The sequence below is a fragment of the Halichoeres trimaculatus genome, unplaced genomic scaffold (genome assembly GCF_033239565.1).
Source record: "Halichoeres trimaculatus isolate MK-OKI-2021-1 unplaced genomic scaffold, fHalTri1.1 fHalTri1_scaffold_3, whole genome shotgun sequence".
Classification (NCBI taxonomy): domain Eukaryota; kingdom Metazoa; phylum Chordata; class Actinopteri; order Labriformes; family Labridae; genus Halichoeres; species Halichoeres trimaculatus.
This window is the reverse complement of record NW_027437181.1, coordinates 8127357-8139997: the sequence shown is the minus strand read 5'-3', so window position 1 is coordinate 8139997 and position 12641 is coordinate 8127357. Positions and strand designations below refer to the sequence as shown.

Here is a 12641-nt window from a genome sequence, read left to right as displayed (position 1 = left end):
CTTCAAAACCGTGCAATAGTAGTCACACTGTCCACTCTATATACAGTTTGTGATTTTAGCCTTTAGCCTATGTTTTAGCTATTAGCCTGAGCTCCTATTGTAGTGTTTAGCTTGTGCTAAACACAGTAAGATTAAATATAAATGGCTGAATGCAAACTTGCAAAAAACAGATTAAACTGCTTTATCCACTCAACCATAAAGAGCAAAAAGTTCTTCACAGGATCCTAAAGTCACACTTGATGACACAGAATCAAAGCAGATTTATCCTCCTGATGTGTTGCGACTAAAGGGATCTGATATGACAAACTCCTCCTCTACTCACCTTCAGTGTTTGCTCTGTGTTGTTGAACATTGTCTGAAAGCTGGGACCGCTTTGTTCAGCCTGCAAAGGAAAACACACAAACATGTTCACAACAAAGACAGGGTCCATCTACGTGAGTTGATTCTTTCTTTCTTTATTCTGAGATAAAAATAATAACTTTGTTCTTTAAAAACAGGTCTACAAAGTTGAACTTTGGCCTTAAACTGAGTTCTTGTTTAGGTTTCGGTCTCTGAACAGAGCTGAGCTCACCTTGATGAACTCCACCTTCAACAGGTCAGAGCCCTCCTCCTCCAAAGAGCTGATCAGGGGCAGAGGACGATCCTTACCACCTACAGAGACAAACAAAGTATGAAGTAAACCACACCTGAAGAGGACACAGGTTAAGTCAGGTGATTCAGTCCTTAGGTATTACCTGGTACGTCGCAGTAGTCCAGTGAGATCCTGCGCAGATACGAGGTGACCATCATATCGAAGGTCCTTTTCTTGCCTTCAGCTCCGAGCTGAAAGACACTGAAGGAGAGGACGGTCTTCTCCTGGTCCACTTGCCGGGTCAGCTCCAAAAGCACCTGAACACATGAAACAAAAAACTGTTAAGAAGCTCCGCCCCTCTGGGGTCACATGATAGCTGAGACACCAACAAACCTCTTTGACTTCGAACTTGAACTGAAGGTCTGTGAGCTCCTCCAGAGCCAGACGCTGCTGGTCGTCGTCTGTGGACTTCTCACTGGTGTCTTCGTCTGAGTCTGAAGAGCACAAATATTGATTACAACAGCTGTAAAAAGATGGTTTAAAGGGTTTTTATTTTTGAATTGATGGTTCTTAAACTTATCAGGGGTGTGTGACACCGACCTGTGTCTATGGCGTCCAGGAGGGAGGGGTGAAGGCTGAGCGGTTGAGGTCTCGTCTCCGCTAATGGACGCATCTGCTGCAGGAAACATTGATTCAAAGATCCTGACTTAACTCATCTTTTTTCTTCAGATAATGACAGTTTTTTGGGGAAATTAAGTCCCTCTACCTTCTCTGTGGGTGTGGAAGGAGTGGAACCTTTAGTGGGCAGTGGGATGCTGTCAACCAGCTGCAGCACATTGTGGATCTTCTGGTCTGAAATCTTAACATGCAGCAGCGGCAGCTCTCCTGACACCTTCATCCTGAAAGATAAAGCATTATGAAGCTCTTAATTGTGAACAGGTGAGTCAGCAGGTGAGTCTGCACAGCGGTGAAGCGTGTACCTGGGCATCCTGGCATCCTTGTCCACCATACACTTTGCTAGCTGGACAGTTAAATCCATGGGCTTGAGGATGTGTTGGACGGATGAATCCTGCAGCCGAGCAGACTTCCACGCCTCCCCTGTGATCAACAAACAGCTGATGTCACTAAAACACACAAACCCAGAGCTACAGTGTTTTTATAAATAAGTATTAAGGTCATACCTGACTTGCTGTAGAGCACCTGGACCCTCCGTAGCTCCACGTTGTACCTCTCGTAGGCTCGATCCATGATTTCCTCCAGAGAGGAGAAGGAGGACGAAGAGGGGATCCGACTGCTCTGCTCGACACTGTTCAACTGAAATCACACGTTTGACTGCACATCACAGAGAGAAACCACACAGCTGCAGGGGTCCAGACCTCTAACAGGTCTCTACAAGAACTCGGGATGTGCTGCAGGCGAAAAAAGACCCTACAGAAGCAGACCACAACAGACCCGTCCTAAAATATTGTTAAGTCAGGCTCTTAGAATTATACTGTAAGGCTTTTTAGACTAAAAAGCATTGTACAAGACTCACAACTGTCAATAAATCAACTCTTAAAGCGTGTTCTGACTGATTTAATCTCAGTTATGTGTAAAGAGAAAATTTTAAAAAGTTGTATTAAAACGTTATTCTAGTTCAAAGCAATTTTTTCTTGTTCCATCGGCAGATTTTTTTTGCTTGTAACAAGAAATTCAGACCTAATTTTTGTGTTTAAACAGCTTGAAACAAAACAAATTCTATGGACTGAGCAATTGAATGTGGCTCATATCAAGTATAACAGGAACATTTTTTACTAAAAATAAGACAAAAACACTTGATAAGATTTCATTTTTTGCAGAGTGACTTTCTTAGTCCTGAGTTGGTGAAAAACCTGGACCCTTGTGAAATAAACCCTGAAAGCGGAAACAAGGTCAGACTGACCTGTAGACTACCAAAGTCCACAATAATGAGGTCTGAAGTGTTGCTGTAGAATCCGGTCTTTGGCACCAGCAGGTAGGATGGCTTCAGGTCTATTCTCAGGTCCAGGACCTTCCTGGTCTCAATGATGTGAGACAAACCTACAGAGACCAGAGTTCATTAAAACAAGAACACCTGTCCAATCTTTAAGACTCTTGTTCCTCAGAAAAAACTCACCTGTGGCAGTTTTTTCCTTAAACTCCTCCAGTTTGGAGAGTGTGGCCGAGGTCAGGACTTCCAGATCGACCCCTTTTCCGGTTTTAAAGAACTCGGCTAAACTGTTCACCGTCAGCTGGAGGGGGAAGAAAAGGATCATGATTTAAATAAGGATAGGGAAGAACACGGACTGATAAATCAAACATCTGATCTGGGGTCGGATCTCGTGTTTACCGCATCGTAGATGATCTCCACGGGCTGAGAGTGAACTCTGAGCAGCTGGTCGGCTGTGCTCTCCTCTGGGTTTTTCTCAAACACAACGCTGAGCAGAGAAGAAGACGTGTCCCCCACTGTGGCAATAAGAGAAGGTACCGCCCCCTGCTGCTGCAGACCTGTAACGTACCAGTGCTGCAGCCCCGCCTCGATCCTGAAGGCGGACACAGAGAGCTTTAACACTTTGTTGACTTTCTCGTCATTTTATGCTCCACAGACAGACGTACGGCCTCACCTGAAGGCCTGAGCTCCTGGTCTCTGAGATATTTTGGTGCTGAGGTCGATCATCTGGACTTTGAGGATCTCTGGGATGTCCGGCAGCTCTCTGACGGTCACTGAGGTCCTGATGAGCTGGAAGGTGATGACAACGCCCACGTACTGAAAACACACAGACACAATCAGCCTCTGTCCCTCTCTTTCTCTCACAGCTTCATTTCCTCTGCAAACATTTCACCTGTTTGGGCAGAGCAAGGTTGTGAGAGCTGCCGCTGTAGCCGATGGCAGTGTAGAGCTTTTTCTTCTCCTCTGTTGTCATGATCTCGTCCAAACCAGAACCTGAAATATCAAAACAACAATATAAATTTCCCTTAGTTCACAAACACAAAGCTCAACCTGAGCAAACTCTTTTTACCCACTACCTGGGTGTGACACCACACCAGACTTAAAGTTACACTCTGCACACTTTTAGACTAAACCCATTTTTGTGTTTTACCTGGGTGCTTCAATCAAATTTCTGGCTCCTACTTTACACTCATTTTTTTTCACAGAAGCAGATTGTAACCCTAAGAAAAAAAAGTAAGCCTTGCTACAATTACCAAATTCGGGCTGATTCTTTTCGTTGTTGTTTGTAGTTTTATTTGTTTGTTTTTTTCAGAAAGAAGAACAAGCAAAATTGATTTAACAAATCATATATTTATCAAACAGCCCTAATTTAATCCCACCAGATATTCAAGCTGCAGTTTGTCCCATGATTCACCATGTTTGTCCAAAAATACACCCTCGGGACTTAAAAGGACCAAATGTGCACAATGTAGTAAGAGGTTGTTGTGATGCAACAGAAGCTAAAAATGTCAAATAAATTATAATACTTATGCAACATCTGCTGGCAGCATTTTTGACAATTTGTCTGTAAAGCGCAGAATCTGTCCCTCAGCTACAGTTAGAAAAAACAAAAACAAGTTATCAACAAGCTGTCAATAAACCAAGAACAACTAGCTTACGGAGTCCCCCAAGGCTCCATCCTCGGGTCCCTTTAGTTAAGTATCTTCTTTGGCATAAACTACATATTTTATGAAATCAAAGGGAATCTCATGTTGGATGTTTGTTAAGTTACTTACTCTCTGTCTCCTTGCTCTCCTCCGGCTCCTGCTCCTCCTTCTTTGCCTTTCTGAACCAGCCAAAGAACCCCCCTCCACCTCCCTGCTTCTGCCCTGCAGCTGCCTTCTTTGCCAGCTCCTTCTGCCCAGACCGGATTACCTGGAGCACAGAAGAGACCACGTTCAGTTGAAACATCACAGATCTGTTTTTGGTTTTCAGCGTGAGCAGGTGAGTCTGGTTTACCTCCACCTGGGCCTGCTGCCGTGCCAGGGTGATGTTGAAAACGTCCAGAACTTGCTCCAGATCCTGAAAGGAACAAACACCAGACGTCAGACTACAGTTGGTTAGCTTACCAAAACACAAACCACCTGAACTCTAAACTCAGCAGCACCTGGATCTGCTGCTCCACCTCCGGGTTCAGCTTGTTCTGGCTCAGCAGCTTGTTCTTGTAGACGCTCTTGTAGGCCTTCAGGTTCTTCCTGTGCTCTTTGATGTTGGACCAGGACCACATGTGAGTCAAGCGCCGGATGTGGACCTCCACGATGCTGTTGAAGCTGTACCTCCACCTGACAGAGACAGGAAGAAACAGACATGCATCATGAGCTGGTCTGAGGTTCCTGTCGTTGCTTTTTGAAAACATTCTCCAGCACATTCATCCACCTCCTGCTTTAAGAGTGAAACTCCTGTTCAACTGACCAGAGTCTGCTGTTGTTGTGGACGGGAACATCCGGCCTGAACTTTCTGTAGGGGGCGTTCTTGAACATGCAGTCGACAGACTCCAGCACCTCCACCATGGACAGGTACTACAGAGGATCACAATGACACATCAACCAAACCTGCAGAGTGCTAAGGATAGAGGTGTTGAGCGATGATGTGCAGTTCGCCTGAGCTTACCTGAGGTTTGGTCATCTCGATGGCGATGTTCTGAACCTCCATGTGAAGTTTGGCTTTGGGAGTTTTCAGCTCCTGCTCAGCGTTCGGGTTGATGCACATTTTAGCCGACGCAAAGATTGGCTTGAAAACTACAAACAAAGAAAAACATTTATCAGGGAAGAGGTGAGCTGGTACAAGAGCTTCTATAGAGTTCTTCTTAGAAATTTCTTGTAGAAATACAGGTAAAGGTAGATTTATGATCTAAAATACGCTGGATTAAGATGAACTTACTGTACTGATAATGAGGAAGCTCCTGATCCTTACTGCTGATCCCACTTTTTAACTGATCCTGCAGGAAGAGGAGAAAGAGAGTCAGATGGTTACAGAGAAAACTGAGTGTCTTCAAAAAAGCACCTTTTGTCTGTTCTGCATTTTTTCAGTTTGATAGATAAAAAGAAAAGCAACAAATAAAGATCACTTTTTAGGAGCTTAGAGAACTTTAACACACTGCCCGGCATGAAGAATTGACTGTTTAGGCTGGATCAGTTTTTATTTTTCGCTATTTTCACTGAAATATGAAAAAAAATCTAACATTAAAAAACAATAAAAGGATTAAAGAATATAAAAGAAGAATAAAAACGTAGGATCCTAAATCAACTCAATCCAAGCACCAATCAAGGGCAGACTGATCTGCTGGGTGCTTTGCAACAGAAAGAGTAAATGTTGTGAACAAATTTAGTCATATTGTTGAGAAATAAGAGCAAATTTTTACAGCATTTGTAGAAAATGGGACAGCACTTGCACTAGTCCATTGGGAACCAGAAGGGTCCAGAAAGTGTTGATATTTACAAAGTTTGGAAATCACTCTGCACTCTCCCCCAGTGAATGTTTCTGTGCAAAGTGCAACCAAATCCATTCCGAGCATGTGCTTGTGTGTAGCATGATTCCAGAGTGAGGTCCAGATGGTGGGGAAGGCCCCCAGGTGTTAGAGGACGGAGCTCATGTGGAAGCGTGCAGTGGAGTTTTGAATGTTTTGCAGTTCTGTTTGGACGATGCTTCACAGATAATGTTGCATTAGTCAAAACAGGATGTGGTAGATGCATGCATTAGTGTTTCAGCAGCAGATAACTTTTGGGCCGATGATTATGAGGTTGGTTTTGTCATAGATAAAAGTTTGTTATGCAGCCATGTTTTTCTTTCAGAAAGATATTACCAAGGAGGAGCAAGCACATTATGAGCAGGGAGGTACCAAGCACCGAACCCTGGGGGGAGCTGTTGACGGTCAGTGAGGTAGGAGTGCAGTTCCAGTGATGGCTGTACATTAACACTTCATCAATTTATCTTTTGTCTAGAAAAAGACAAACATCGTCGTCTTACCACAATGTCTTCCCATGATCCTTTGTAGAAGATGGGGCTGTCAACATTCCAGTAGGCGCAGAGACTCTCCAGACGCCCGAGCTAACACCATAAAATACACGAATGAATGTGAATGAATAAATTAATAGAAATCGTATTAGTCAGGTGACAGAGGTTTTAGTACAAGCAGAGCATCTCACCTTATAGATGATCTTTGCTGCTTCGTTCAGGATGCACGCCTTCCAGTTTTCATCTGTCGTCTGCGAAGCAAAAACACATTTACAGTCTTACACCTGTCATAAGCACAGGGTTTATACCTGTGTGTAAGTGTGTATGGGTGTGTGTGTTACCAGCAGGCTGAGCTCAGACAGTGTGACTCCCATCGACAGCGGGTGCTTCGGGTCTGACAGCTGAAACAGTCACATGACAGAGACAATTACAGAAAACCCTCCCCTCCTGATCCAGGTTAGATGACTTCCCATCTACTTGCACTCAAACACAGGGATCCAGAGCCTGAACTGGTACTCACGTTGTCCTCGTAGCGCAGGTGGATGCTGCTGATCTTCACCTGCAGGTTTTTGATCACCTGAGCAGCCAGTTTCTCAAAGAAGGAGTCCTTCTTCTCCTCCTGAGGTTTTTCTGAGCAAAGCAGAAAAATATGAAATTAGACAAAGCCATCCCAGATCAGGGATTTTAAAACTAAATCAAGATCCTTGATTTTGGACATGCTCCAGGTACCAGGATCTTCAAAAGCTACTAACAATAAAACCTTAGTTTGAGATGTCTCCTTGATAGACGGATCCTTTCAGGTGATACAAAGTGAAATATAAAACCCTTACCTGCTTTGGGGTCGTGTCGTTTCAGCTTCTTTAAACCTTTTTTAGATTTTTTCTGTTTTTTTAATCCTTTTCGCACTTTGGCAGCGTTAAAGAGAGAGACAGCGGTTAGAGACAGAACAGCCCGAAAACAGGCGAAGAGGAAGCAGGAAGCAGAAACACATCCAGCGTTAGTTACCATTCTGAGGCTCCTTGTAAACAACGCTCTCCAGGCCGAACAGCAAGTCTCCAGATTGAGACGCTGTCAGCGAACGCAGCATGAAGGGCACAGAAGAGATGTTAATACATTCAGCCATTTATTAGTCTGTGTACTAGCAGTCCATTTATCAGTCTGCGGTTTTGGATGTTAGCTGTTTTTATCACTTTATTTGTCACCAAAAGCTGCTTAGGTTTCTGTCTCTTCTGCTAAAATAAAATGTGTTGAGGCCTCTAAAGGAGCAAAAAACTAAGTCTTCAAAAAAAACAACATAGATCATCTCTACAATCTGAATAAGACTGCACAGATGTGCTTTTATTCACTAAAACCTTTGTTTCCTCCTATCCCGTTGATGGAATAGTGTCTGTTGGCATGTCATGATGTATTTCAAAATTCTCCATGTTTTGTGGATGTGCAGACAGAAAGTTTTAATTCTCAGAGAGCTCCATGTCAGCAGGTTAAATAGCCGCAGAGAAGCAGAAAGTAGCCCGAAAAGATACCAGACAGCAGCACAGCGTGAGCCAGGTGAGTCTTCAGATGTAAGAAGGTCAGTGAGAGGTCAAACAGAGGTCATCCTGTCTCACCTCGGCGTGCAGCCATCTGTAGCGCCCCCTCGATGCGATGCAGCTCTTTCTGCTTGGCCTCCTGCTGGTATCGCTCCTCCTTTGCAGAGTCATACTTGATTGCTTTGAAGAAACAGAGATGAGAGTCAAAAAAGAAGAAACGGATTTAATTTGACATCTTTTTACAACCACAGGCTCCACTCATCCGCTGCCCGTAGAATAAAACGACAAAGATTACCAGGATTAGTATGAGTTGAGTTGCTGAATGTCTTAAGACTCCAGTAATGTGTCTGTTAACTTCTCTACAGCCCTCTTCCCAAACACTGTCTTTAGAGGTTGTTAGCAACACATGGTAGCTTTGATAACTTCACACAATACAGGTTTTGAGTCAAAAGAGAACCAGACACCAACAAATCCCATCAAAGTCTACAAGAAAAGTCACAGGATCAGACTGTAGGAACTGGCGACTTTAGGATTTATGAAGAAAAACCCAGATTAGAAACCGGCTAAATCTACATGAAAACATAACAGCTCTGAAATAAAAAGGTTGAATGGAAAACGACGGAGGTCACAGTCAGGGAGGACGCAGGGCTGCACGATGAGATTCTACACTTCAAAATACCCAGTCATTCCCATTTCTTCAGAGTAAAAGCTCTCCAGCCTCCCACATCTGATAAAAAATAAAGCTTTTATTGTGAAGGAGAGCTTTGTAGCATCGTGCAGCCTGAACAGAGAGCAGCACCTTGAACCTGAACAGACCCGATGTAAACCACCACCTTCGAACCTCGCAGTCTTACCGTTAAACGGGCACTTTTCCATCTGAGATCCAGCTAAAACACACACAATTCAACTCAGAACTCAGACTCTGAACATTTTCCTTCAGGAAATACATTTTTAGGAATAATTCATAAAGCGTGCATGCGTGCCTCTGAAGAGGCTATTGAGGACAACTTTCAGTCTGCCAAACTGCAGAGGAGGGAAGCTCTTGACATTGACAGGCTGTCATGAGTAGAATAGCTTTTCAGCATCACATGAAAGTCGTTTCCATGTTTTCTTAGCCTCCTCAAAAGAGAGACCGGCTGACTGCTGAACTTCAGAATCAGGGGGAATAATCTTGCCTCTGTGCTGGCCTTGGATCAGCAGACAAACTATGCACTGTTGCAACTATTGAAGGATATTTTTAACTCTGCAAACTGGTTAATAATGCACCTCATGTTGCATGTGGCCTCAGCTAGAGAAAGACTGCTGATGTTATCCTAGGATGGTCACAATGAGGACAAGTGGAAAAACTGACAGTTTGACAATCCCGCTCCGCCCACACTGCAGAGATGAGCAGCCTAAAATATAACTAGAATGCATACACTGTTTTCCATTTGGGAGTATTTTAGTTTTAGTATTCATGTGCCTAAAGACAAGATGGCAGCACTCAAAGCGTCACTTACTGGCTCCAGGGACGACCAGCAGGTACAACCCCTCCAGCGTGGCCACCACAGCATCATTGTAGAGATTCTTCCAGGGAATCTTTAATGTCAGCTTCCCTGAAATTGACGTTTGTTTACAAGGTGAAATTATTGAATTTACAACCACAGAATCCAGGCTGTCCAGGATTGCATCAAGAGCAGTAAACAAAAGGGTTGTACTCACCGATCTGTCCGGCTTTCACTTTGAATGGTACATCAAACTCACTCTGAAACACAAATATACCATCCCCATAAACCTCACAGTCAGTTCATTAAACACTCAGCTGACAAGAAATTCTCTAGGAGCAAAGAGCTACTGAAGCATAAAACTCTGGAAGTGTTACGAGACAAAGCCCCAGAGCAAAAGGATCTCATGAGAGAGAAATTATTGGAGCATAGGATCCCAGCAGTATAGAACCAAAGGAGAACTGAAACCTTGAAACAAAGACCCGTGATACCGCAGGACACTGGGAGAATAAAAGAGAGCCTGTTGATCTGAGTGTTTGGGTTAGCAGAAGCAGGAGGAACAAACTGAGACTCACCAAAGCATTTTCCTTCACTTTCAGGTTCTCGAGCACGACATTTCCTGCAGAGACAGAATTGTAAAGACACCTTATCACTAATGGGTATCTATTAAAGGTGTTTATAACACTTTGGCTTCACTGTGCCGAAGTAATTTGTTCTTGGACCTAAAAGTTGGACCGACTGCTAATCTTGACTGACAAATACCCCACCTTACTACTGGCCATAACTCTGCCTGGATACTCTACCTGACTGCCTGATACCCCACCTGACAGTTTGAAAGCCCTACTGACTGTCTGATACCCTGCCAGACTTTGTGACATCCAAGCTACCTTCCTGACAGTCTTATACCCTACCTGGATAATTGCTCAATAACAGATACCTTTACTGACTGATCAGTGATGCATTACCTGACTTGTCTGATACCCCACCTTACTGGCTAACACCCTACCTGACCATCTTAAAAAGCGCCTGACTGTCTGGTACCAAATCTGAAAGTCTGATACCCTGTCTGACTATCTTGTATCCTATTAAACTGTCTGGTACCTTAACTGACTGTCCGATACACTACCTGACCATCTGGTACCGCATGCAACTGCCTGACATTCTAGCAAAGCATCTGTCTCTTTTCTTGATAGTCTGATGCTCTACCTGACAATCTGGTACCCTACCTGACCAATCTCATCCAACTGTTTGATACCCTATTTGACTGTCTGAAACCCTACCTGACAGTCTAATGGTCTACCTGGCCAATCTTCTCCTATCAACTGTTCGGTACCCTCTTTGACCCTCTGAAACCCCACCTGACTGTGTGATACTCTACCTGAGAGTGTGATATCCCATGCAGTTGCCCAATACCCTACCAAATCATCTGTTATACCCAAGGATACCCAACATGACAGTATGATTCCCTGCCTGAATGATTGACTGGATAACAGATACCACCTGGCTGATTTACTTACAGAAGGGTACCCTACCTGATAGACTGATACCCTACCTTAAATGACTCACCTTCAGTACAGTCAGGAACATACTGGTGTTTAGTGTTTTTGCACTCATGTTTTGGATGAAAATGCTATCATTTTTTATTTATTTATTTTTTTTATGTTGTACATTGAGATAAAGTTTCACGCCACCTCATACAGAAATCTGTCTACTTTGTCATATGGTTAAGGTAACCGTTTGACCTCATCATGCAGGGACATTACTTTAAACATATGAGGTCCGGCTGATCTCTAATAGGTAGGGGAAAATGCACAATTGGCAAAAGCTGGGGTTCTAGTGTAGCCTGTAAACAGACATTACTGGTTGCATGTCTTGCTTTAAATGGAGGAAAACGTGCTCTGGTTCAATCATCACTGGGTGTCTGCCTTGGGGACCTTCTTTTCAAACAATAGTGATGAAAGGTGATAACAGTCCTGGAGAATCCTGCAGATCCAGCTCCACACTCAAAGCCAGCACCAGTCGCTACAATCACATGAGGTGGTGGGAGGCAGATGATCTTGTTTTTCAGCCCGTTTTCTTTGTTTGTGATGCTGTGGATGACGTCACCTGCCCTAGAGCGTGGGATGTACCATGTCCAGGAGACAATAGGCTGAGAAGCTAAAACCACTGACTGAAACGGGGTCAGAACCTCCAGTCCTGGTCCAATGAGAGCAGAGGTGGTGAGGTGTTTATCTAATCTGAATAAAAACGCAAAAACCTTCCGACACATCTTAGTTCCCTCTCTGAACTGGTGGTGTTTGTTGTTTTCCTTTTAAATATTTAAACTATAGTGTAAAGAAAAGTTTGCTGCTTAAAGCTCCCATGAGGAAGATCAAAACTAATAGTTTTCATTCTTTGTTGCCTACAAAAGCAAAAGCTATCACAAATTATGATTGACAGTTTTAAAACTGTACTGTCTTAAGTCAAAAGCCAAGCCAAAGCCAAGTATTAAAATTCACAATAAGTGACACATGACTGTCAGAAGTCAGCAGGATGGGATTCGTTTGTCAGAATACACTCTGTATCATGATAAGCTAAGAGTCCTTCAGCCACAGGGGGCGCCAAAGTCAGAAACCAAGAAGTTCCTCACAGGAGCTTTAATAGAAAAATGCCAAACTACTGGGCAAGCAGTCAACTTTTCCAGCTTTCAACATGTCTGACCTCAAACCAGTGCTTCCTACGATGTTTTAAAGTAACAGCGTTATAGACGGTGAGATGTCAGGTAATAAGACAGCCAGCTATAAATGTTCTCCTTAGTCTCACCTGTCACTCCTCAAGTACACCCCTCAGGACCTGCTTGTTCTACGACCTTAACATGTTTCTTTACAGCAGTACGTAACTTACAGTTTGGTAATCAATGAAACCTGTCTGTTAGGATTCCTGTCTCTGTATGTAAGTTCATTTACATCAACATGTGTGACCGAGACATGCAAGTAGGTATGAAGCAGCTTCAGTGACGTGCAGCACAGGCAGCTTTACTAAATATTCTTTCTGATGATATTGAGCCTGTTGCAGCCACAGCAGCGTCTTCCTCTTCCTGAGAGAAGGAATGGACTGGCGCAGGTCGCTGTGTGCTG

General features: G+C 43.7%; 1 protein-coding gene across 8 annotated transcripts in view; it reads right to left on the bottom strand.

Annotated features, from left to right (window-relative positions):
* vps13c (vacuolar protein sorting 13 homolog C) overlaps positions 1 to 12641 on the bottom strand; it is a 52531-nt gene that overhangs the window by 36275 nt on the left and 3615 nt on the right. For 4 of the 8 annotated variants that reach the window (XM_074665586.1, XM_074665588.1, XM_074665589.1 and 1 more), the window contains exons 2-30: positions 10101 to 10144; positions 9743 to 9785; positions 9541 to 9636; positions 8120 to 8221; positions 7518 to 7580; positions 7343 to 7417; positions 7033 to 7142; positions 6854 to 6913; positions 6704 to 6763; positions 6525 to 6605; positions 5439 to 5496; positions 5169 to 5296; positions 4971 to 5077; positions 4666 to 4840; positions 4518 to 4580; positions 4295 to 4433; positions 3412 to 3512; positions 3193 to 3335; positions 2919 to 3111; positions 2706 to 2820; positions 2493 to 2629; positions 1753 to 1885; positions 1552 to 1669; positions 1338 to 1470; positions 1172 to 1247; positions 965 to 1065; positions 735 to 888; positions 572 to 651; positions 323 to 382 (exon numbers count right to left, since the gene is read on the bottom strand). In XM_074665586.1, coding sequence (XP_074521687.1) covers positions 323 to 382; positions 572 to 651; positions 735 to 888; positions 965 to 1065; positions 1172 to 1247; positions 1338 to 1470; positions 1552 to 1669; positions 1753 to 1885; positions 2493 to 2629; positions 2706 to 2820; positions 2919 to 3111; positions 3193 to 3335; positions 3412 to 3512; positions 4295 to 4433; positions 4518 to 4580; positions 4666 to 4840; positions 4971 to 5077; positions 5169 to 5296; positions 5439 to 5496; positions 6525 to 6605; positions 6704 to 6763; positions 6854 to 6913; positions 7033 to 7142; positions 7343 to 7417; positions 7518 to 7580; positions 8120 to 8221; positions 9541 to 9636; positions 9743 to 9785; positions 10101 to 10144 — 2948 coding nt within the window. The remainder of the gene's footprint in view (positions 1 to 322; positions 383 to 571; positions 652 to 734; positions 889 to 964; positions 1066 to 1171; positions 1248 to 1337; positions 1471 to 1551; positions 1670 to 1752; positions 1886 to 2492; positions 2630 to 2705; positions 2821 to 2918; positions 3112 to 3192; positions 3336 to 3411; positions 3513 to 4294; positions 4434 to 4517; positions 4581 to 4665; positions 4841 to 4970; positions 5078 to 5168; positions 5297 to 5438; positions 5497 to 6524; positions 6606 to 6703; positions 6764 to 6853; positions 6914 to 7032; positions 7143 to 7342; positions 7418 to 7517; positions 7581 to 8119; positions 8222 to 9540; positions 9637 to 9742; positions 9786 to 10100; positions 10145 to 12641) is intronic. The other 4 variants (XM_074665587.1, XM_074665590.1, XM_074665591.1 and 1 more) reach the window with 3 other exon arrangements.